General features: G+C 54.7%; 1 protein-coding gene across 2 annotated transcripts; it reads left to right on the forward strand.

Annotated features, from left to right (window-relative positions):
• The first annotated feature begins 55 nt into the window (after positions 1-55).
• On the forward strand, positions 56-19444 carry SIRT2 (sirtuin 2). Of its 2 annotated transcripts, XM_065898236.1 has the most exons (16): positions 56-144; positions 970-1016; positions 4161-4209; positions 4469-4582; positions 7982-8023; positions 8184-8290; positions 8419-8475; positions 9200-9268; positions 14482-14611; positions 16442-16501; positions 16826-16881; positions 17035-17111; positions 17198-17249; positions 18298-18368; positions 18516-18582; positions 18703-19444. In XM_065898236.1, the coding sequence occupies exons 1-16, from the start codon at positions 129-131 to the stop codon at positions 18856-18858; spliced, it is 1170 nt and encodes a 389-aa protein (XP_065754308.1). In that variant the 5' UTR covers positions 56-128; the 3' UTR covers positions 18859-19444. The 2 variants fall into 2 exon arrangements, with proteins under 2 accessions (XP_065754308.1, XP_065754309.1); XM_065898237.1 differs by lacking the exon at positions 970-1016 and having other exon boundaries at positions 93-144; positions 18703-18962.
• The last annotated feature ends 1180 nt before the right edge of the window (positions 19445-20624 follow it).

The raw sequence follows: 20624 nt of genomic DNA on the forward strand, positions 1-20624 counted from the left end.
AGTTGTTGGCGGCCGCGATGGCTCCTGGGAGTTGTAGTTCTTTGCCGTGTCTCGGACCCCTCCTGTTTCCGGTGCCGTCACGGGGCAGAGCAGTCGGTGACAGTCCCGAGGGCCCCCGCCCCGCGCCCATGGCTGAGCCGGATCGTGAGTCGGGGGCCCTGGTGGGAGGGTCGGGCCGCGCCGGGGCCTGGCTGAGGGCTGCAGGCCCCGGGGCCCGAGGGCGGGCGTGGTGGGGCAGGAGATGGGGGGCTGCATGGGGGGGGAATGGGATTCAGGGGCCGTTGCAAAATGATCCATATTGCTAGATTGGTGGGTTTCTGGGTCGCGAGGTTTTAAGGGTCCGTTTGCCACGTCCCCCAGGTTACTAATGATCGCGTCTTTCTCTCACCTTAGTTGCTAAGGACCCTCGTTGCTAGGGACTTAGAATGCCGCGGACCAGGTTGCTAAGGGTACCTGGTTGTTAGTGGGAACTGTAGGATGCTAGGGGACCCCTGGTGTCCCCTCCTATCTCTTCCTTCCTCTCCTAAACCTACCATCCCACCCTCCCTGCCCCCCACCACCCAACACCTCTTCCAGGCGGAGTATCTCTTCTTATCTTCTCTCTTGCTTTCTACGCTTCCCTCTGCTTGTAAACCTAATCCTCCCCGTACACACTCACACACTACTGCGTCCCTCCTAAGTCTTCCTCCATACCCTGTATGCTTTACTTTCTTTTCTCTCTCCTAAACCTTCCCGTCCCAGCCTCTTTGTCCCTCACTAACCACCTGTCCTCCCAGCACTCCCCACTCTGATAAGATCTGCTTTTCCCCATTCCCTCCCTCCATCTACTCCATTTTTACACTTCCACCCCAGTATAACTAGATTGGTGGGTCTTCTTGACCCCCTCTGCCCCCCGCTGCTTTGAAACCCTTCATTCTCCCTTAACCACTCCCTTCACCATAACCACGTCTGCTCCCCCTCCTCCCCCAGCCTCTGACCCTGTGGAGACCCAGGCAGGGAAGGTGCAGGAGGCTCAGGTGAGATGGGGGGAAGGGTGGAGGGAAGGAGAGAGATGGACTTCCAACACCCCACACGGGGGGAGGTGGCAGAGGGGAGACAGATACCCCAGGGCCCTCAGCTCACTGCCCCAGTCCCTCACCCCACCTCCTGGTTCATCCTCCCGGAGAATGGTGGATTCCGGGGACTGTCAGAGAAGGATGTGCAGCCTCAACCCCAGGCCTGCCCTTCCAAACTTTCCTTTCTCCTTGCCCTCCCCACCGCGCCCCCCATCCCTTCTGAAACTCATTTGCACTGGGCATGGAAGAGCTTTGGTCCCTGAACTCACAGATCTCACGGGACAAGTGACTAGACAATGACCCTATGGGGTGATAATGAAAGGAGCTCAGGGCACTCTGGGAGCCCAGAGTAAACTTTGTGGGGTCACACAGATTCCTGCCAGTCCCTTCCCTGGAGGAATCCACAGGCTGTTCTAGGAGTCAGATTGAGATACAGCACATGGTAGTTAGTGTAGAGTGATTTAGAATTTTCTCAGGCAAGGTGAGAAATGGTGTCCCAGACAGAGGGTACAGCTTTTGCAAACACTGAGGGGCATGAAAGAATGTGATGTGTTCAGTAATCAGGTGGCTGGGGAGGTCAGCTAATTCTATTCATGGTTAGCATTTATTGAGTACTTACTCCAGCCGGGTACTCTGCTTAGTGTTTGATGTGCCTCATCTCATTTCATCTTCCCAGCATCCCTGTTGGGGGGCAAGGTCTACTGTAGCCATTTTATAGATGAGGAATTGGAAACAGAGCTGTTCAGTAACTTGTCCACGGTCCCTTGGCTAGAAGGGCAGGGACGGGTTTGCGACCCATGGCACCCAGCACATTGCGACCCAGACACTTCGCTGGAAGCAGGCTCACAGAGGCCCCACCAGCACCTCCAGCTCCCCCTTAGGCCCTGTTGCTCCCACGTTCTCAGCAGGGCCCTGAAATCCTTCCACAGAGCCTCACTGTCTGCAACCTGAAATCATGCCAGCCCACCCACAGACGCGAGATCGCAGTTCAGATGTAGGCCAGTGCAGAAGCTGTGATGAGAGCACCCCACAGAGGCACAGCAGAGCCACACCGAGGGGAAAAGAGCTTCCTGTCAGGCCGGGCTTCTCCCTCGCCTGGCTCCCAAAGCACGACCACTGTCAGGGAAAAAGGTTTAATGTGAAAAAGCGATCCTCAGTCCCAAAGAGAGAGATTCGAGGATGTAAATTGCAGCATTGTCTCATACAGAAAAACTGGAAACAGCCCAAGTGGCTCTCAGTTGATGGGTTAAATGAACTATGGGGCATCTTTACACTGCAACACTATGTAGCTGGTGGGTCTACGATATATTGTTTGGCGGAAGATGCAAGTTGCAGCGTCGTACTTGGTATGACCCATTTCTGGGGAAATAATGAGTTTTACCCGCAGAGACAAAATCTGGAGTAATTACCATTGTGCTGTCAATAATAGTGGTTAGCTTGAAGTGGGGGAATGGGACTGGGGTTGTGGGTGAGGGACTCATAAAGCAAGTGCCCTCAAGTTATACATTGTCTAATGGTCAAAGTTTTTGTGCCGCTTACATAGTCCGAAAGTAATGAAAAGTTTTCACTATGTTTGCAAGGGAGGTTTCTATTCAAAAAGGCTTGGAACCAGAGTTGTGAGTGATGGAGAGGGGTTTTTGGAGGGGTTTTAAACAGGAGAGTGAATTGGTTAGATCTTTTTTTTTTTTTTTTTTTGGCTGTACCACTCGGCTTGCGGGATCTTAGTTCCCCAACCAGGGATTGAATGCAGGTCCTTGGCAGTAAGATCGCGTAGTCCTAACCACTGGACTGCCAGGGAATTCCCCAGAATTGCATTCCTACCCTTGCATGAGGTCCATTACAGGGCCCAGGCCTGGTCTAGCACACAGCGCAGCCGGTGTCCGTTTGTTCTGTGGTGGATAGTTCTGGAACTCCCGCCAGGTGCCAGACCCTGTTCTTGGTGCTGGGCATCCAGCGGTGATGACGAAAACTCCCAGCCTTCTTGGAACTGACATCATGGTAGACTCCATAGATGTTCGTGATCAGATGATTAGACTGAAGAAGCCACAGAGAAGGGCCTTTGAAGTGGAGGGGAGCGGGCCGACCCAGGCAGGCCGCCACACACAGGGCAGCAGAGTAGATCAGAGGTGAAGACTGAGGCTGGGAGCCTAGGGAGGAGGTCGGGGCAGGACCGCGGGGAGGACAGGCTGGGCCACGTGGAGCCCACGTGCTATGGCAGGAGGGCAGGGGAGGGAGGCAGGAGGCGTCTGGCAGACCGGGGACCGGAAGCCACACTGAGATGGGGCCCAGGAGGAGGAGCAGGTTTGGGGGAGATGCTGAGGCCAGTTTGGGACACAGTGGGAGTGAGGGACCAGGGGTCACTCAGAAGGAGGCATACCAGGAGGCTGCGGGAACCCTGGATCTGGAGGACAGACCAGTGGCGTGGATGAGGCCAACCAGGGAAGGTGAACAGAGAAAGTAGGGAGGGCCCAGGACAGAGTCCCAGACCCTCAATTTGGAAGTCTGGCTGAGGGGAGGAGTCGATAAAGGAGATGGAAGGGTTGGAAAGGTGGGGTGGGGGGCTTCAGGTAGGAGGGCTGATGGCCGCAAGGTGAGGACCGAGACGTTATTCACGGGAGTGACGAAGGTGAGGAGGGCTGCAGGGCTGCTGGCCGGGGCAGGGGACTAGAGGGGTTGTAAGGCGAGGCCGTGGACACCGGGAGGTGATGAGAACATAGCCAGTGCTTCCTGAGCAATCACCACCACACACCCGCCCCAGGGCTGTTCTGAGCACCTCCCAGAGGTGAACTCACTTCATCTCACAGTAGCACTCTGAGGTGAGTGTCCTCTGAGCTCCATTTCGAAGAGGAGGAGCTCGGAGACTCAGAAAAGCCAAGTCACCCACCGGAGACTGTGCTCCTTGCAAGTAGCAGAGCTGGGTTTTCCAACACAGGCAGCCTGTCCCAGAGCCCACACACTGGCCCCCAGCGCTGTCCCCTCCACCCCTCACTTCCTCGGGCCCAGCTCCCAGCCAGAGCCTTTTCCCCAAACCCGGTGTCACCCCCACTTCCCTCCCTCCCTCACCCCACTTCTGGGGCCTGATCACCCCACCCCCACCCCTTCCAGGACTCAGATTCAGACACTGAGGGAGGAGCGGCTGGCGGAGAAGGAGAGAGTGAGTATCTTCCTTGAGAGCACGGTTCTGGGGGGCAGTTTAGGGCAGGGATCTGGGTGCTCACCTCCGCCAGGGATGACATTCAAAGTATGTAATAACAGATGCAGTGCCAGTGCCTGGAGGCCCCTGACTGGGCCAGGCATTGAGCTCTTAGTCGCGGGAAGGCGGCGGGGCCCCAGGGCTGGGCAGGGGCACTCGGGGCCTCCGGGCACCCTGACTGGACACCCACCCGGCTGCTGTCTCTCTTCTTTTTGGCCAGTGGACTTCCTGCGGAATTTCTTCTCCCAGACACTGGGCCTGGGCACCCAGAAGGAGCGTCTGCTGGATGAATTAACCCTGGAAGGGGTGACCCGCTACATGCAGAGTGAGCGCTGTGAGTCCTCTCCCTGCACTGGGCCCCTTCCCCTCTCCTGGCCCCAAGTGACTTAATTCACAACTTTCATCTGCAAGTCACAAGAACCTCAACTCAAACTGGCTTATGCCAAAAAGGGAGTGTGTTGATCCTGTAACAAAAATCCCGCTTTAATCATGGCTGGATTCAGCGGCTTCCATGCTGTTGTCAAAAATCTGAACCCTCTCTGGTGCAGCTCTTCTCTGTGTTGGGGTCAGGGTTGCTCCTGGCAGTGGCAAATACAAGTTCCACCAGCCTAGTGGCTCCCACTGAAGGAGCATCTTTCTCCCAGTAGTTCAGGCAAAAGAGCAGAGATCGGCTGCAATTGGCCCAGGTTGGGTCACATTCTTACCCCTGAACCAATCACCGTGTCTCTGATTGGCCAGGCCTGTTTGACAGAATGAAGATGCTAATAATAGTAATTACCTTATAGGGTTATGAGGGGGTTACATAAATTCATAGATGTAAATGCCTGGAACCGGGCCTGGAACAGAGCAAGAGCTGCGTAAGTGTTCCCTGTGACGATTATTACAGGAGGCTTGTTTCAGGTGTGGTGTAGAGGTGCCTCTTTATGGGGTCACCATGTAATTTATATTTCTTGCCACGAGTTGAGGTCACCAGAGTCTGAGAAACCGAGCCCTCGGCAGTCCTCGACTAGAACAATCCACTCTTTGAGGGTCCTGAACAGCCTTTTGTTGAGGACGTCTTCTCCAGTTTCCCTGTCGTCCAGCTGCTGCCGTCTCTCCGAGGGCAGCCAGGCCGGCCGTCCTGAACCTCCCTCTCCTAGGGCAGGCCAGACAGCTGTCTGCAGCCATCTCTTGGCTTGGGTGGGCCCCCAAGAGAACGAAGGCAGTGGCATCAAAGCTTTCATTCCTTCTGTCCTCCTGCGCATGGGTCTTAGGATAATTGATTCATGAGGGCGCCTATGAGGGGATAATAATAAATAACAACAATGGGGACTTGCATGGCGGCCCGTTGGTTAAGACTTCGCCTTCCAACGCAGGGGGTATGTATGGGTTCGATCCCTGGCTGGGGAGCTGAGATCCCACATGCCTCACGGCCAAAGAACCAAAACATAAAACAGAAGCAATATTGTAATCAAAATTCAATAAAGACTTTAAAAATGGTCGGCAAAGGGGCTGCCCTGGTGGAACAGTGGTTGAGAGTCCGCCTGCCGACGCAGGGGACGCGGGTTCGTGCCCCGGTCCGGGAGGATCCCACATGCCGCGGAACGGCTGGGCCCGTGAGCCATGGCCGCTGAGCCTGCGCGTCCGGAGCCTGTGCCCCGCAACGGGAGAGGCCACAACAGTGAGAGGCCCGCGTACCGCAAAACAAACAAACAAACAAAAAAAACGGTCCACACCAAAAAAAATCTTAAAAATATAAAAATAATAATAACAATGAACTGAGCTCTCGCTGTTTGCCAGGCGCTGGGATAAGCACTTGACAGGTGTCCCCTCCTCTGATCTTCACATGGTACCTGTGAGGAGTGATCTGGACAGAGCAGGAAACTGAGGCGCAGAGAGACCGTGACTCGGTACAGGCTCACACTTCCGGCAAGAGGCAGGATCAGGGCTCGATGCCAGGCCGCCGGAATCCAGGGCACACGCTCCCTTCCACATGGCCCCTGGTGGGTCCACTGGGCCTAGTCCAACGGCATCCCGAGACGAAGCCAAGGGCTGTGGCTGTAGCAGGCCTCAGCCTTTGTCACCCTTGCTGTCCTCCTTTGCATAGAACACCCCAGAGGCACCCGGTTCACAGGCACCTCACACCCGTGTCTGTCCATCAGCTGATGGGCAGATGCCAAGGGTGCTGCGTGGCAGGGCTGCCAGCCAGCCAGCCACGGAAGAGGCAGCTGGGCTATTTCTGCACAGCCCCACGTGCTTGTGGAATGATGCCACCCCTACCACGCCTCCCCATCTTCTTTTCTGAAAGCTGGTGACAGTGGGGGAGCAAAGCGCTTATGGGTGTGCGAATCATGGGGCTAAAGAAGTTGAGCGCGAGTGACTTGAAGAATCATCAGTGCTGGGCACTGATCTAAGCTTCACAGGGATGAATTCATTCTCTCAACAGCCCTGCGAGGTCAGTACTGTGATTATGCCCATTTTACAGAGCAGGAAGCTAAAGCCCGGAGTGGTGATCTGAACTAAGACGCCCCCGCTGGTATGCAGGAGAACTAGGATCGGAAGCCCTTATCCACCCTGCTGCTCACTGGGCGTGGGCTGAGAGTGGCCAGTCTTTGGTCTTCACCTGAAAATTACCAGACTTCCGGTGGCTGATGTGCATTTGATCATGGAGGGAAGGCATAGGATGAAGGAATGTGTATCATATGCTAGAAATAGATGGCCATCCAAGATTATGTCCAAAAGATGAGGGGTGGCCAGAGATTTTTTTCCACAGTAACCTGCAGCTCTTCCGGGGGAACCCCCCCACCCCACCCCTCTCACTAAGATCTCATGCATTTTTGTCTAGATCTAGCGAGGAGAAATTTCTCTCCAAGTGGCCTTTTCTTGAATCTTACTACATTGCTATGATTTCATTTCTTTTAATATAAATTTATTTATTTATTTTGGCTACGTTGGGTCTTCGTTGCTACGCGTGGGCTTTCTCTACTTGCAGTTTGTTGCAGTGCGCGTGAGAACGTTGCGGTGGCCTCTCTTGTTGCGGAGCACAGGCTCTAGGTGCGCGGGCTTCAGTAGTTGTGGCTCACGGGCTCTAGAGCGCAGGCTCAGTAGTTGTAGCCCACAGGCTTAGTTGCTCCGCGACACGTGGGATCTTCCCAGACCAGGGCTCGAACCCGTGTGCCCTGCATTGCAGGTGGATTCTTAACCACTGCGCCACCAGGGAAGTCCGCGTTGGTGTAATTTCAAACAGTGGATTCTCTGACCCCACGCTGGCTCTTCCATCAGTCACCTGTGTGACCCCTTCCCCTATCTGAGCCTCAGTTTCCTCATCTATAAAGTGGGATGTTAACACCTCCCTCCTTGAGATGGTTGGGAGAGCCATTCAGGGATCTGAAATGCTTGCCCCAGGGCCAGGCACAGAGTAAACGGCTTCAGGGACTGTGATGGGTGGTATTATTTAAGGGTAAGAAAGGGAAGGGGAAACTTTGGTCTTTTAATGTAATCATTACATTCAGTCTGTGATGATATATTTGATTATTAGACAGCAGACCCACTAATAATTTTTTAAGCTGTCAGAAGTTCATTGTGAACACCAGCTCAGTACTTAGTTTATGGCAAAGACGACTGTCTTAAGATAAATGGTCACATTTTGGAGCAGTGTTTGATGTTCAAAACAAAATGTTACAACAGTAAACAAACGTAAACTGAAAAAAAACAAAAACAAAAAACCCACGCTGCATAAACTCTTCTCCTCCAGGTCGCAGGGTTATCTGTTTGGTGGGAGCTGGAATCTCCACTTGTAAGTGCCCCCCTCCCCCAAGAGAACTCCCTGGTTGGGGGCGCCCCTTCCAAGAGCTGGGGAGGAGCCGTATGGGGGCCCTTGCCTGGGAGGGTCAGTGTGGTAGAGAAGGGGCCAAGGTCCCTCATCGATTGAATGCCCGCTGCCACTCCTTCCCCAGCGGCGGGCATCCCTGACTTCCGCTCGCCAAACACGGGCCTCTACGCCAACCTGGAGAAATACCACCTTCCCTACCCGGAGGCCATCTTTGAGATTGGCTACTTCAAGGTACGTGTCCTGCAGGGAGGAACGTCTGTAATGGGGGTGGGGGGTGGAGGCGTGGCCGCCTCTCTCCAGCTCTCATCTCACCAGGGCCATCTGGGTGCCCACCTGCCCTCCGGCTCTCTCTCCCACAGAAACACCCAGAGCCCTTCTTTGCCCTCGCCAAGGAGCTCTATCCTGGGCAGTTCAAGGTGAGCGCTCTTTTGTGGAGGCGGTGACAGGGAAGGTTGGGGGCCAGCAGGCGTGGGAAAGCCCCCTCCAGGGCCCTTCAGACAAATATTATAGCCATTAAACACGTGGACTCTGGGGAAGTTCCCTGGCCTAGTGGTTAGGATTCCGGGCCTTCACTGCTGTGGCCCGGGTTCAGTCCCTGGTTGGGGAACTGAGATCCTGCAAGCCGTGTGGCACCATCCAAAAAAAAAAAAAAAAATATATATATATATATATATACACATATATATATATATATATATATATGTATATATATATATATACACATGGGCTCCGGGCCCAGACTGCCTGGGTCCAAGTCCTGGTCCATCATTTCCTGCTCTTGTGTCCTTGAGCCTCAGTTTTCCCTTATGTAAAATGAAGCTGATAATAGTCCATGAGAAGGGTTGTCGTGAGGCTTAAATGAGTTAATGATACATGCAAGAGCCCAGACTCCAGAGCCAGTCCTCTCTGTGCAAACCCCAACTCCACAACCTGGGTGACTTTGACAAGACAGTCACCCTCTCTGTGCCTCAGTTCCCTCACCTGTGTAATGGGGATAACAAAGGTGCTCACCTCGCGAGGTCGGTGTGACGATTCCGTGAGGGAAAAGAGGCACGGTGCCTAGAACGGTTCCCGGCACACGGCGGTGCGCGGTCAGTGTCTTCCGTCTTCATCGGCATTGTCATGATTGCTCCCCTCCAGCCCACCGTCTGCCACTACTTCATCCGCCTGCTGAAGGAGAAAGGACTGCTGCTGCGCTGCTACACGCAGGTAGGCGGGACCGCGGGCATGCTGGGAGGAAGAGCGCGGGCTGGAGGGGCCCGAGAGCTCAGGCCGCGGCTTCTCTGTCACGTGACCTGCAGTGACGAACATCCCCCTCTCTCAGCCTCAGTTTCCCTTTCTATAAAACAGAGGCCAGAACAGCTTCGCCCTCTCAGGCCTGTGGTGATGTGTCAGTGACCTCCCTCAGGGCCATCCCAGGAGTACTTCTCTGAGCAGACACTATTGGCACCATAGATTTCGTATTTGGCAGGGCTTTCCAGCAAATGACTCCAAACTGAGTTGATCTAATATGATCACTACACCTGACAGTTTTCCGGCTGGTAGCTGTAAACTCAAGGAAAGAGCACTATTTTTTGGGGGGGGGGGCACCTTTTAAAAATATATTTATTTATTTGGCTGTGCTGGGTCTTAGTTGTGGCAGGCGGGCTCCTTAGTTGCGGCTCGCTGGCTTATTAGTTACGGCACACCAGCTCCTTAGTTGCAGCAGGCGGGATCCTTAGTTGTGGCATGCATGTGGGATCTAGTTCCCCAACCAGGGATTGAACCCCGGCCCCCTGCATTGGGAGCGTGGAGTCTTAACCACTGCACCACCAGGGAAGTCCTGGGACACCCTTTTGTAATTTGCACAAAGGCCTTGTGCGTACCGTGGGGCCGTGGCTCATACATGTCAGGCTGAGGGCCTCGCCGGGGTGTCCTCAGGGAAGGACAGCTCACATTGTTGGCTTCCGAGTTGGTGAGCCTTTTAGGGTCTCGCACCCCTAATAGTGAAAAATGTTTGCACCTCTACCTTTGTTTCATAAATACGTATTCAAATTACATGATGTACTATAGCCCTGATACCATGCCTGCTCTAATTCATACCTCAGAACCCAAAATTATAAAACAGAGAGAGAACACATGGATAGAAATAGGTGTTCTATTATTTTCTTCTTGCGCCTGGCAGTTGGGAGCCTGCAGCCTCAGAAGTTGCCACCAGGGGGAGGATGAAATCTTTGTAGGTCCGGAATTCTCAAGTGGGGTACGTGCTCCCACCCAGGGCTGGCGGGGGAGGGGATGGCCTCCTCCTTCCAGCAGGAGCCCCAGCTCAGGATAAACCTGACCTTTCTTCCCAGAGAGTCAGTTTTTTCCATGAGATGTGACTCAGACTTGATACGAACAGCTCACCTGAAGCCAAGTGCCTTCATGAAATCCTCACCATAGCCCTGCTGGCAAACCTGTTTGTAAGCTTCTGTCCCAATGTTTACTGAGTGCCAACCCAGTGCCAGGCCCTGCAGGCAGTGAACGGAGGGAGCAGACATCCCTGCCCTCCTGGAACTGACACTGTAGTGTGGGGAGAGACAACGGACGAGATGGGGGAGTTGCGTATCTGTGCTGATGCTGAGAGGTCTGTGGCATGCAGCTGAGCAGGAAAGGGGACTCAAGCTCTGTGTGTGTGGGGTCAGGGGTGCCGTAGTGAACAGGATGTCAGGGAAGCCCTCATGAGAAGCAGGACATTTAAACAGAGACCTGTAAGAGGGGAGGGAGGGAGCCATGGGATCATATGTCGGGGGAGAGCGCATTCCAGGCAAAGCGAACAGCCAGTCCAGAGGTCCTGAGGGGAGGCTGCATTTGGCGTGTTCAAGAAGCTGGATCTGGACTTCCCTGGCAGTCCAGTGGTTAAGACTCCATGCTCCCAATGCAGGGGGCCCAGGTTCGATCCCTGGTCAGGGAACTAGATCCCACATGCCACAGCTAAGACCCGGCACAGCCAAATAAACAAAAAAGAGAAAAGAAGAAGAAGCTGGATCTGAGTGAGCAGGGAGGACAGTAGTAGGAGAAGATGGAGGAGACGAGGTCAGGGAGGTGACAGGGGTGGACCGTGTGGGGGCTTGGGGGCCACAGGGAGGGCTTTGTCCTTTTCCCTGAGTGAGATGGAATCACAGGAGGGCTCTGAGCAGGGCAGGGACGTGACCTGACCCAGGTGTTCACAGGGTCCCTCTGGCTGCATGAGGGGGGCAGACTGTGGGAGCAGTGGGGGGCGAGTACCAAGACCAGGGAGGAGGCTGCAATGATGTTCCAGGCAGAAGAGGATGGAGGCTGGGCCAGGGAGGGGGCCGCCGAAGGGGAGAAGTGGGCGGCTTATGAACCCGGTTTGAAGGTGGAGCTGGCAGGACTTGCCAATGGGTTGAATGTGAAACGATTCGTGAGAGAAGGAAAGGAGTCAGGGATGACTGGCTCCCTCTCAGCCTGAGCACCTGCTGCCTTTTATTGAGATGGTGGGATGTGCAGGGGCCGGGGGGCAGAGGAGGAGCTTGGCTGAAGGCATGTCGGGGTTGAGATGCCCATTAGACAGCCACCTGGGGACATGGGCAGACAGCTGGACACAGGAGTCTGGACTCGAGCTGGAGAGCGGCAGATAGACGATGTTTAAACCCCCCAGACAGGATGAGATCACAGGGGTCCCAGCACGAGAAGCCCAGGCCCAGGACCAGGTGGCTCATGGGGGCTGCTCAGAGGGCTCGCTTCCCAGCTCTGTCTGAGGCAGAACCCCCTGCCCCAACCACAAAAGCACACCAGCTGTAGGCTATTTTTAGACGAAAGCCAACACCAATGCGTTGTGAGGTCAGCGTGAAATGTGGTGGCATTTCCCCCCAGTTGCAATTCTTCATCTGTGGATTTAAGCACGCATACGTATTCAGAATGGCACATTACGTAACATAGACAAAGGTGGAAAAAAATTTTCCAGTCTCACGTTTCATGAAACCTTTTTTTTTTTTAAACTCATCAGCCTCTTCTTTAACCTCAGCCACTTTTTGAGTCACTGACCCAGTTTTCTGGAACACGTTGTCTTCACGTCCTTCTGAATTGTGACGATGTAGCACTTTCAAAGCCACGCGCGATGCTATTTTTATCTCAAGACACAAGTATCCATTCAAACATGAGAACAGTTGTCGCCTTCGTTCAAGTCACTGTGATCTCCTCAGCAAACCAGCTTATCGCTCTTTTAAATCTATATCTATGGCATTTACATCATACATAGGGTTTGTACTTGGCTTTCTTTCATTTAAGCCCTATCTGGAGGATCCTTCCATATCTGCACCCACATAGCAGCATCATGCTTTTTTAAAAATTTTTATTTATTTATTTTATTTTGGGCTGCGTTGGTCTTCGTTGCTGCAGGTGGGCTTTCTCTAGTTGCGGCGAGCGGGGACTACTCTTCGTTGCGGTGCGCGGGCTTCTCGTTGCGGTGTCTTTTCTTGTTGCGGAGCACGGGCTCTAGGCGCACGGGCTTCAGTAATTGTGGCACGCGGGCTCAGTAGTTGTGGCTCGCAGGCTCTAGAGCGCAGGCCCAGTAGTTGTGGCACACGGGCTTAGTTGCTCTGTGGCATATGGGATCTTCCCAGACTAGGGCTCGAACCCATGTCCCCTGCATTGGCAGGCAGATTCTTAACCACAGTGCCACCAGGGAAGTCCCAGCTTCATGCTTTTTAAAAGCATGTCAGAGACGTGATGTCTTGAAACCAGAAGTGGGCCAAGGTTTAAAATTCAAGAGATTGCAGATGAAAACCCAGACATCAGGCTCCTCTTGAAAATCGGGGAGAGCTGGCTGTACCCTGGGTGGCTTTCTGTGGGGGAGAGTGGTTGGCTGGAGCTGAGTGGCCGCTGCCCACCTTGCCCAGGGCCCGCCTCCTCACCATGACCTCTTTCCTGCCTGATGCTGAGGCCAGACGTCAGTTGCTGTGTGTTGCCATGCATTCATTGCTGCTTGGCCTGTATAGCGAACCTCTTGGGCCATATTCCCCAGCCCCAGCTTCCCTGCCGGGGGCCACGGCTGCTGCCTACTTCTTGGGTCTCCTTTGAAGATATTCCATACTTAGGCAAGCAAATACACAAATTCATATATTGATTTTTTCACATCCTGTACACACTGCCTTTGTGCTTTGGGCCTTCTAACATCTTGGAGAGATCCCTTCATACCAGTACATACGGGTTGACCACATTCATTTTTGTTTGTTTGTGGTTTCTCCATCAAAAGTGGCATCAAGGGAATTCCCTGGTGGTCCAGTGGTTAGGACTCTGTGCTTTCACTGCTGAGAGCATGGGTTCGATCCCTGGCCAGGGAACTAAGGTCCCGCAAGCCGCACAGCATGGCAAAAAAAAAAAAAAAAAAATGTGACATCAAAGGGTAACACAGAGGCATGTAGGTAGACCTTTGACGTGCCATTTAGTTATATGCACGCACACTGCTTACTTACGTGTCAGGGAGTTGGTAGACTAAGTCAAGAAACAAAGGCAAAACTAGCATTTCTATCAAAGTGGGGAGAGGGAAAGCCACAGAGAGTCTGGGAACAGTGACTCTTGTCTGCGTGTGTTGGGGATAAACTGATGGCTGGCTGGGAGCAGAGAGGGCAGTTGGAGCTGTCTGCCCTTGCAAGGGAACCCTCTCAGTTGTTCACGGAGCCTCCAGGAAACCTCGTCGGTACAGCTGTGGGCTGCATATGCCCGGCCATCTCTGTAACGCCTGCCAGTGTCCTCCAGCAGCACCTGCCTCGGCAGCATTCCTCGTGGGCGGGGCTGGAGAAAGCGCAAGTGTCTATGCGCAAGAGAAGAATATTCTTGCCTGTTGAATAAGGAAAGTATCTCTGTCCGAAAAGACTACAAGTTAATATACTATCAATGCAGCAGACCATAGTAAGGTTAAGTAGGAAAACAGTGTGATGAAAACCCAAAAAACCCTCCTGATTCATTGATTTATGTTAATGCCTGGCCAGGGCTGCCACAGACAGCTGTGCAGGTTGGGTACTGCACAAGGATGCCATATCTGAGGGGGCTGCGTTTACAGTGGAGACACTGGAGAGTTGTACGTTTATTTCGCCAAATTTCTGGCAGGTGCCACTAGAGTGTCTGGTTCTAACAAAACACATTTGCAGCAAAACGGAAGCAAAGTGGCCCAAATTTGCCAGGGCTGGTTGGTGGCAGTGGGTCTGGGCTCATAGAGATTTGAGTTTGGGCCCCTGCCTTTAAGTGTCCATGACTTACCTTTTCAGAGGCACCATCAGGAGGAACAGAAGAGTTTTAGACACACCCTGCCCCTTGCTTCTCCCTCCCTCCCTTCTCCCCTGTCCCACTTGCTTTTCTCAGCCGCAACTCCTGGCTATGCCTTCTGCCCCTTGTGGGGTGTGGTTCGCTCCTGACCCTCTCTCCTCCATCTCTCCCTCCAGAACATAGACACCCTGGAGCGAGTGGCGGGGCTGGAGGCCGAGGACCTGGTGGAGGCCCACGGCACCTTCTACACGTCTCACTGCATCAGCCCCGTCTGCCGGCAGGAGTACACGCTAAGCTGGATGAAAGGTGAGGGGCTAGAGGTTATTATCCCCGAGGGCAGGCCTCCCGTCCCCTGTCTGCTCCCCAGCGCCAGGGACAGGGTCTCCACGCGCAAACGCCAGCTCTGTCCTGCACAGCTCTGCAGCTCTTTTTAGCAGATAATGGCAGCCCCCAAAGATTGGAGGTGGCAGTGGGGGTTCATTTCTCCCGACACCACCTCACAGCCAGGTTATGATGGATGCAGACTCCAGACACAGAGACGTGCGTTAGCAGACAGGCCCCCACGTGGTCATACAACCTGTTCTGTGAGGTCACGAAAGCCTAGCTCTTTGTCCTTTGGGCGCTCTGACCCCCGTCTTGCATGAGGGGCTCATCCAGGCAAGCGCAGCTACAGTCTAAGAAGAGCAGAAGTATCTGAGAGAACTTTCTGGGGTGAGGGGAATGTTCCATGCCTGCACTGTCCAACACGGCAGCCACTTGCCACGTGGGGCTGTTGAGCTCTTAAAATGTGGCTAATGTGACCAAGGAACTGAATTCTTAGCTTTCTTTAATTTGTATTAATTAAAATTTAAAAGCCACATGTGGCTCTAACCAGCATACCGGACAGCACTGCCCCAGAGGCACAGGATTCAACCGGCCCATTAGCTGGATTCAGGCGAGCAGAGGCCGTGGCGTGTGAAGCTGGGCACAGCCCTGGTTAGGAGTGAAGACTGGGGGCTGTCCTTAAGGATGCAAACTCCAGGGCTCGCTAAAGTCATCATCCCTGTTCTTGCCTGGGCAGAGTGTCCAAAAAGAGAAGGAGGAGAAAAAAAAATCCAGCCAATCCACATTTCTTGAATGCCGGTGAGGGCTGATTTCTGACGTCCATTGTGCTAATTAAGAAGCCACTTACTTCATCCATGGAAACCCATTTCTGACGTTCTTTATGCTGATTTCACAAAGCCTCTGGTGTCCCTGTGTGATAAGGACAGCTGCAGCGCTCATAGTAGGGCCCCTGGAGTGTGGCCCTTCTGACAACATGCCAGCTGCCCGCCCCTGGGGTGAGGATTCCTGAATAGCCCAAGTGCACGCAGCTGGGGGTGACGTACAATTAACATTACCCCATTATGTGTCTCTTAGAGCAGTAGCGCGAGCATCACTCGCAAAATGTCATGTGCTGTCAATGCAAAAATATTTTCAAGTAAATGACAGACCTTAAAGCAGGGCTCTGTAAATATCTGTTGAAGGAATGAGTGAATAGTTGGATGAACAAGCCAGGGTTCTGTGGGTTGCAAGTGACAGAATGCTTTCAAGCTTCCTTAATCAATAGGCGATGAGGAGGAGGACTGTCATAAGCATGGGGTGTGCGTGGGGGCAGGGGTGTATCTGTCACAGAGCCCAAGAGTGGGAAGCAGCTGCACCTAAGGTTTTGTCCCCGTCCCAGCATCACCTGCATAATTCTTCCCTCTCTGCCACTAGGCCTGGCGCCTACCGGGCCTCTCTGACCCACGGTGAAGTAGGGCTGCCCTCAAAGACCCACTGGACGAGCTTCACTCCCAAGTCCAGATTCCCCAGGTCGGGGGTTGGTGGAACCCAGCTGCCCCTTTTAGGGGCGAGTGTCTGCTCATTTGTTTGTTTGTTCATTTAATAGCTATAGGCTGGTGCTGGGAGCCACCCCAGGAATGTTGGGGGCGGGGGAGGGACAGCTGTCTAAGAAGGGAGGTCCCTCCTGAGCAGGGCAAACACCCCAGGAGGCCCACCCGGTGACTGAGGTGTGTTTGTGCTGACAGTGAAGGAAGGATGGGGTGGGCAGGCAGGCTGCAGCCCCAGCCCAAAGCCCCTTACCTCCTCTTCTCCCTCCCCGTTCCCCACGCTCAGAGAAGATCTTCTCCGAGGTGACTCCCAAGTGTGAGAAATGTCGGAGTGTGGTGAAGCCTGGTGAGCCTTGGGGCCGGGGACCAACCGAGGTAGACTCAGGCTGGGACCCCCTCAGCCACTAACCCCTTCCCAAGAAGGCCACGCTCCCTATCCGTCCATCCACCCCAGTCACCCTCTCTCCCTGACCAGTGCCCAGAGTCTGCCCCAGGGAGAGTGGGTACCATAGCCCCTAGTCTGTCCCCAGCGCTCCACACTCCCGTCCCAGCCCTGTGGTCCACCTTCTGCTCCTGCCTGTCCTCTCTCTCCCTCCCTGTCTCTGCCCCCCTGCTTTTTCACTGTCTCTATCTCTCCCTGTGTCTGTCTGTCCATCTATCTCCACCTCAGATATCGTGTTCTTTGGCGAGAACCTCCCAGCACGTTTCTTCTCCTGCCTGCAGTCAGTAAGTATACCCGCTGCACCCCCCATCTCGGTCCACACAGGGGCAGCCTGGGTCCTGCCCTGGGGAAGGTGGCTTCCCCAGGTAGCTGCGGGTGGGCTTGCAGCGGGGGCTGGGGACCACAGCCCAGCCTCACTGGCCGCTCCCCCTTCACAGGACTTCCTGAAGGTGGACCTCCTCATCATCATGGGCACCTCCCTGCAGGTGCAGCCCTTCGCATCCCTTATCAGCAAGTAGGTTGGGGGTCGGGGCTATGGGGGGCTGCTGGGGACTGGGGGAGCCGGGACAGGCCCTCACCACTCAGCTCGCCCTCCACCAGGGCACCCCTCTCCACCCCGCGCCTGCTCATCAACAAGGAGAAGACTGGCCAGGTGAGTCCTTTTAGTCACACCCTGCCACCCCCACACAGGGGCCCCACATTGCCTCCCCCCAGCCTCCTTAGGAACCAGGGGACAGGTCTCTGGAGAATCCCGATACTTTGGACCCCTCAGCTCAGACCTAAGGATTCTGGAATCCACAGTGTTCAGGTTCCAGGCTGCCCTGACTCCAGGATTCCACAGGCCTCTGTGTCATTCACCCCCTTTTTTTTTTTTTAATTTATTTATTATTTATTTTTGCCTGCGTTGGGTCTTTGTTGCTGTGCATGGGCTTTCTTTAGTTGTGGCGAGCGGGGGCTACTCTTTGTTGCGGTGCACGGGCTTCTCATTGCAGTGGCTTCTCTTGTTGCGGAGCACGGGCTCTAGAGCACACGGGCTTCAGTAGTTGTGGCACACGGGCTCAGTAGTTGTGGCACACGGGCCCAGTAGTTGTGGCTCGCTGGCTCTAGAGCACAGGCTCAGTAGTTGTGGCACACGGGCTTAGTTGCTCCATGGCATGTGGGATCTTCCCGGACCAGGGCTCGAACCCGTGTCCCCTGCATTGGCAGGCAGATTCTTAACCTCTGCTCCACCAGGGAAGTCCCTCATTCACCCTTTTGAACGAGTGACAGAACCCCAGCTCAAAGCGACTTAAGCCAAAACGAGAATGTCGTGCTTCCCGTGACTGAAGCGTCAGGGCTAGCTGGCCCCTGGGCCTGCAGCAGTTCTGTCAGGAGTTACCCGCTCCCTCTCTCATCTCTCTTTTCCTGAGGTAGCTTCACTCCCAGGCAGGGGCTCCCTCCTGGGGACAGATGTTTCTCCAACAGGCAAAAAACGTACGGTGTGCCAGATACCGTGCTAAGCATTTCCTCTGTATTAACCCGCTGACAGTACAACCCTAGGAGTGGGTTTGATGATCACCCCCACTCTACAGAGAAAGAAACTGACGTTCAGAGAGGCCAGGCCACTTGAGCAAAGTCACAGAGCTGGGATTCCGACCCAAGCCACCTGGCTCCAGGGTCTGTGCTCTTAGCTCCCCCCGACTCCGCCCCCTTCCCCACAGATGGACCCTTTCCTTGGGATGATGATGGGCCTCGGAGGAGGCATGGACTTCGACTCCAAGAAGGCCTACAGGTGAGGCCCTCCCGCGGCAGTGCGGGGGCAGTGGAGCCTTCAAGGGACAGGGCCAAGGTGGGAGGGAGGGCACGGAGGCACAGGGCGGGGCAGAGCCGGCAGGGCCCTGGGACAAGCCTGGGCGCTCTGACTCTCACCCGCCCACAGGGACGTGGCCTGGCTGGGTGACTGCGACCAGGGCTGCCTGGCCCTTGCCGACCTCCTCGGATGGAAGGTGAGGAGCCTGGGCCACCCCCGCCCACCCTGAGCCCGGTCCCTGGACCCCCGTCCCACAGGTCCTCTGACCTTATGATGCACGATGACCTCTGACCTCTGTGAACTTTGTCCCCTGCAGAAGGAACTGGAGGACCTTGTCCGGAAGGAGCATGCCAGCATAGATGCCCAGTCGGGGTCAGGGACTCCCAACCCCACCACTTCAGCTTCCTCCAGGAAGTCTCCACCTCCTGCCAAGGAGGAGGCCAGGACCACGGAGGGAGAGAAACCCCAGTGACAGCCGCATCTCCCAGGCAGGACGCCCAGCTTTGGGACAGCTGAGCCCCAACCAGGCCTGGCCCCCTCTAACTTACAGCTCTTTTCTGGGGAGCTCAGAACATTTCCTCAATCTACTAACTACTCCCTCCCAAGACTGGGGTCCCAGCACCCCTGACCCCGGCGAATCTCTAACATTCTTAGGGGCTGAGACTTGGGCAGCCGGTCTCTAACAGCCAGCAGCCCCTAATCACCCTTAGGGCCAAGGATCAGCCTCCCCTAATCTCTTAACTGCTCAGGGGGCCAGGGGTACCTCCAAACTGCTAACTGTCCCAGGACGAGAGCCCCAGGGCCCCCATGCTCTCTACTGTTCCCAGGGGCTTGAAGCCAAGTAGACGAAGTCTAACCTACCCTGGGTGGGGAGGTGCGCCCTCCAAACATAACTCACACCCAGTGGGGGGATCCAAGCCTCAAGGCCTCCCAAGTCTCTGCCTACAACTCCCAAAGTGGGTGCTAGGCCCCCTCACTCGGGACCCGCTTCCCAGACGGGGGTGGGCAGATGGTGTCGCTTATTAGAGACAAATTAAAAACAAAAAACAACTAACCATCAGCTGTCTGGCCTCGCTGTTCTTTCCTGTGGGCCCACAGGGAAGCTGCCGGAGGAAGGGACTAGACCTTGGGCCCCTAAGGAAACAAGAACATCCACAGGCTCTTATGAGAAAGAGTGAAGGGTGCCGAAGGGTGCCGAGAGGGGACTCCTGGGGCCGTGGGAGCCTCATGGTTCTTACCCCTGGACTCCCAGACTGCCAGGGTCCCTTCCTCCAGAGCCCAGTCACCTAAGGCCTGAGCCCCCGGAAAGAGGGAGGAGGGTCGATTTCAAATACCCCCAGCCCCGCCTCTTCCCCCTGCCCACTCAGCTTCCTCTCTCTGCGAGGAACACTTTCACTTCCTGCTACTCCAGGCCTCCCCTCGGAGAACAGGTAGGGGTCCCCAGGGACTGAGCAGCTGGCATCATCACCCCCCCACTGACCCACTGCCTCCCTGAGGTCTCAGGCAGCTGCCGCTGTCCCATCCTGCCCAGCACCACCCAGGCAAGCATCTGTCTCCCTCCCCCCACCCCTCCTGACCGCTCTCCCCTGGCCAGGGCACCTGCTCTCTGTCCCCCACTTCCTAATACCCTGGGCTTCTGGTCAGTGGGCTGATTGATTTGTTCAGCTGTTTATTTTCCATCCCCTATACCCACCCCAAGAAGAATGGAAGCCCCTGGGAGCAGGGGCCTATTCTGCCCATCACCCTTTTCCTCAGGCACCCTTTTACCCTACTCTGGGCCTGTACTCAATAAATATTTGTTGGATGTATGGGTGCACGGATGGATGGATGGATGCGTGGATGGACCTAGGACTCCTTCTCCTGGGACTGCTGCAGGGAAAATATTTTAGAATGCCCACCTTAACTGATAACCCACTGTAGAACTCTCTACCTGGTTAGAAGGGTTGGGGTCCGATGGATAGAGGGACAGATGTGTGATAAAGCAAAAAGAATAATAGTAAAATCTAGGTAGCAGGTATGTGGATGTTCCCTGTAAAATTATTTCAGCTTTTCTGAATGTTTTAAATCTCTCATAATAAAACGTTGGGAGAAAATATTTGAGGGCTCCTCTGTGGTCTGGGAAGGGAGGGAGAGGAAATGTGGTATAACATTCATCACAGTTACGGAGTGCCTGCTGTGGGCAGAGCCCTTTTCCGGGCACTGTATTTTGACAAGGTTGTTAGTTAGCTGGTCCACATT

This window comes from Phocoena phocoena, chromosome 20 (assembly GCF_963924675.1).
Source record: "Phocoena phocoena chromosome 20, mPhoPho1.1, whole genome shotgun sequence".
NCBI classification, from domain to species: Eukaryota; Metazoa; Chordata; class Mammalia; order Artiodactyla; family Phocoenidae; genus Phocoena; species Phocoena phocoena.